Below are 2,964 nucleotides of genomic sequence, written 5' to 3'. Positions count from 1 at the left end.
ATATATATATATATATATATATATATATATATATATATATATATATATATATATATATATATATATATATATATATATATATATATATATATATAAAGAAATTAAACTAGTAAAGACATAAACCCTAAGTTAAAACAAAAGTGAGAGCAACCGCTTCAGTGCTTCACCCTTCAGTCTTCCCAGTTCGGCAGCCGTAGTTCCCAACTTCGCTTCTTCCACCAACTGCTTCGCCCTCTGCTTGTCCTCCCCTTTTCACGGCAAACCACTGTCGTGGCAAGGAAGCACGGCAACAAGGAGAGCAACTCAGCAAGGCAGGGCAGCAACTCCTCACGGCCACTGTCGTTCGGCGAAGATCACCTAATTATCAAAGGTACAGGCTGATAGTGGACGCCACCGTTAAATAAGAAGAAAGGAAAAAAAACCACAAAAGTGTCCCAGTTAACACTCTCACATGGATTTTGATGAGTATTCGAATTCGAATTCGTTTAGTGTTCGAATCCTAAATTCCGATTCGTATTCAATTCGACCAATATATTCGAATTCGAAATGACTATCTTCATTTTTTTCTAAAATTTTCAATAAATTAAGATAAAATATAACACAAATTCCCACGGCCGTGAAGATAACGAATTCGAATACTCATCTGAGAGTGTTAACTGGCGGATAATGATAATTAGGTGATCTTAGATCAAGAGTTGCCCTCTATCGATCTCCGATCAACCTGAAGCACAAAGAGACAGTTGCCTCCACTGAGGCTCGAACCCACTCCCATCATCCATGTAAGAGTGTTAATTGGGACACCGGGTGCCACTAGACCACAAGGTCTTTGGCGGGTTTAGGGTTTTTTTTTTTTTAATCAAAACTGAGTGTATATATATCATAACGCAACAATGTCTGTACACTGGCCCGAAAGTGACCATCATCAAAGAGTACAAGGCTATCTCCAAAGCTAAGTCATACCAAGGTGCTAAGCACTCATTCATCAAAATGGAAATACCCTTTTCTACTCTGTCAATATTCCTTTCCCTGTATGAATCACCTATCCAAGCACACAAGCATCCCTTCACACAAGAGAGGCAAATGCTCATCACATCGATTATCAATGAACCAAAACCTTCCATTGCACACAACCTTTTCCTTTTCAGTATTCTTTCTTTCTTCATTCTTTTTCTTCTTTTTTCATTTTCCATATCATAACTACCTCCCAACCTCTACGTGTAAACCAACCCTAGCTGTACAGATCTCTGCAGTTTTACCAGTAAGGTCTATATAGTTCACAACATAAAGCAATGGCTCCCTCATCCACCCTCAAAGCCCCTACAACTCCACTCAGTACATATCTCTGTATTTTGCCCAAGTGGAGCTTTGAAAGCATGACTCTGAGCAATGGTTACTCATAACCACCACCACCCTTAAGCCACAAGCCACCTACCTTCCTACAGATCTCTGCATGTTATTAGAAGGGGGCTTTCCAGCCCGGACTTAAGCAATGGCCAACTCCCTCTCTCCCTCACACACAAGCTGATCCTCATTTTTCCATCATTCAATTTTCATTCTCATCCTTCATTTTCATAACCACCAGCTCAAGCCACCTCCAGCCACCCTTAGACATTGGAGAGACCTTCCCCTACAGATCTCTGAAGTTTAATGAGGAGGGTCCCTTGGCTCCAACATCTAAGCAATGGTCTCCCTACTTCCTCTCAACAGCCAAGCAACAATCATCAATAATCAAAAGTGGTGAGCATCACCATCTCAACAAAAACACACATCAATCATTTAATCATTACTATCCATCTAACCATCACTCAAGCATACAAGCAAACACCCTTCCCCCCTACTTCTACTTGCCCCCCAATAGGGATCAAATACTGACAGAGAAGGGGAGAGAATGTCATTCTAATAAATCAGGCAAGCCCACAATATAATATATTCAAAAACCAGCTTCCTCTCTGCACTTGCAGATCTGCTGTCCCTTATACCCTTTGATGAGCCAATTTCTTCAGCCTGCATCATCTCTGCAGAGCATACAGATCAGCACCAGATCATAGTTGCATCATCCAGCTCCCCTTCTGGATCCTAGCCATTGCTCCAACTGCTCCCTAGCCCTGCATCTGTACAAGTAGCAAAGTCAACAAAACCTTCCTCTCAATTTTTGCATCACTCCACTCTAATTTTACAACACTCCACTTCTAAAATTTCAGCACACCACTCTGCTTTTACCTCACTCCTCTTCAAATTTTGCAGCTCACCATACAAAACTTACCCCATCCACTCTGATTTTTCATCACTCCATTCAATTTTATCCCTCAGCATTTTGCATTTCAAGCACCACACAGATCAAACCCTCCACACAACTCACTTTTATCACACACACAGTCCCATCATTTTCACAGAAAACTCCATCCCCCCAAGGGCCACAAACACAGCCCCCAGGATCCCAGACCTTGGCTCCCTCCCAACAGTACCCCTGCACCACAGCCAAGTGAACAGCCATCATAAGGAATCCACCCCAGGCTCAAACACAAAGTGAGGGATCCCCTCTAAGGCCAGAATTCTTCCCAGCCTATTTGGAAGGCCCCCCTTCTTCCAATAAACCACATTCAACCCAAGGCTCCCCTCCACCAAATAGACTGCAACACAGTTAATCCTTGTAGCACATGTGTTTTTCTTGACAATCATATTTTCAGTGCTCCATTGTGTAATCTCAAGGTCCAGCACTGCCCAACAATCAGATTCAAAACATATATTACAAACTCCTTTCACTTTACACCATTTCAGACAATCCCTCAACATATCTTCCACTAGCTCCCTCTGACCATCCCATTCCCCCCCAGAGTATACCCCAGCAGCACAAAACATACCCCTGGAATTCCTAATAAAGTAAGCACATGATTCTCCATTTCTACTTACAGTCCAATTAACCTTCACACCTCCAACTACAGGCTTACACCATCCACATTTTTG

General features: G+C 42.1%; 1 protein-coding gene across 1 annotated transcript in view; it reads right to left on the bottom strand.

Moving 5' to 3' along the window:
* Positions 1-2,494, bottom strand: part of LOC116028397 — a 12,320-nt gene extending 9,826 nt beyond the window's left edge. Inside the window, exons 1-2 of the mRNA XM_031270116.1 lie at positions 2,344-2,494; positions 1,939-2,015 (exon numbers count right to left, since the gene is read on the bottom strand). Of these exons, the coding sequence (XP_031125976.1) occupies positions 1,939-2,015; positions 2,344-2,494 (228 nt within the window). The remainder of the gene's footprint in view (positions 1-1,938; positions 2,016-2,343) is intronic.
* Positions 2,495-2,964: the final 470 nt, after the last annotated feature.

This window comes from Ipomoea triloba, chromosome 1 (genome assembly GCF_003576645.1).
Source record: "Ipomoea triloba cultivar NCNSP0323 chromosome 1, ASM357664v1".
In the NCBI taxonomy this organism is placed as follows: Eukaryota; Viridiplantae; Streptophyta; class Magnoliopsida; order Solanales; family Convolvulaceae; genus Ipomoea; species Ipomoea triloba.
Note: the sequence above shows the minus strand (reverse complement) of the source record. Positions and strands in the feature narration are given on the sequence as shown.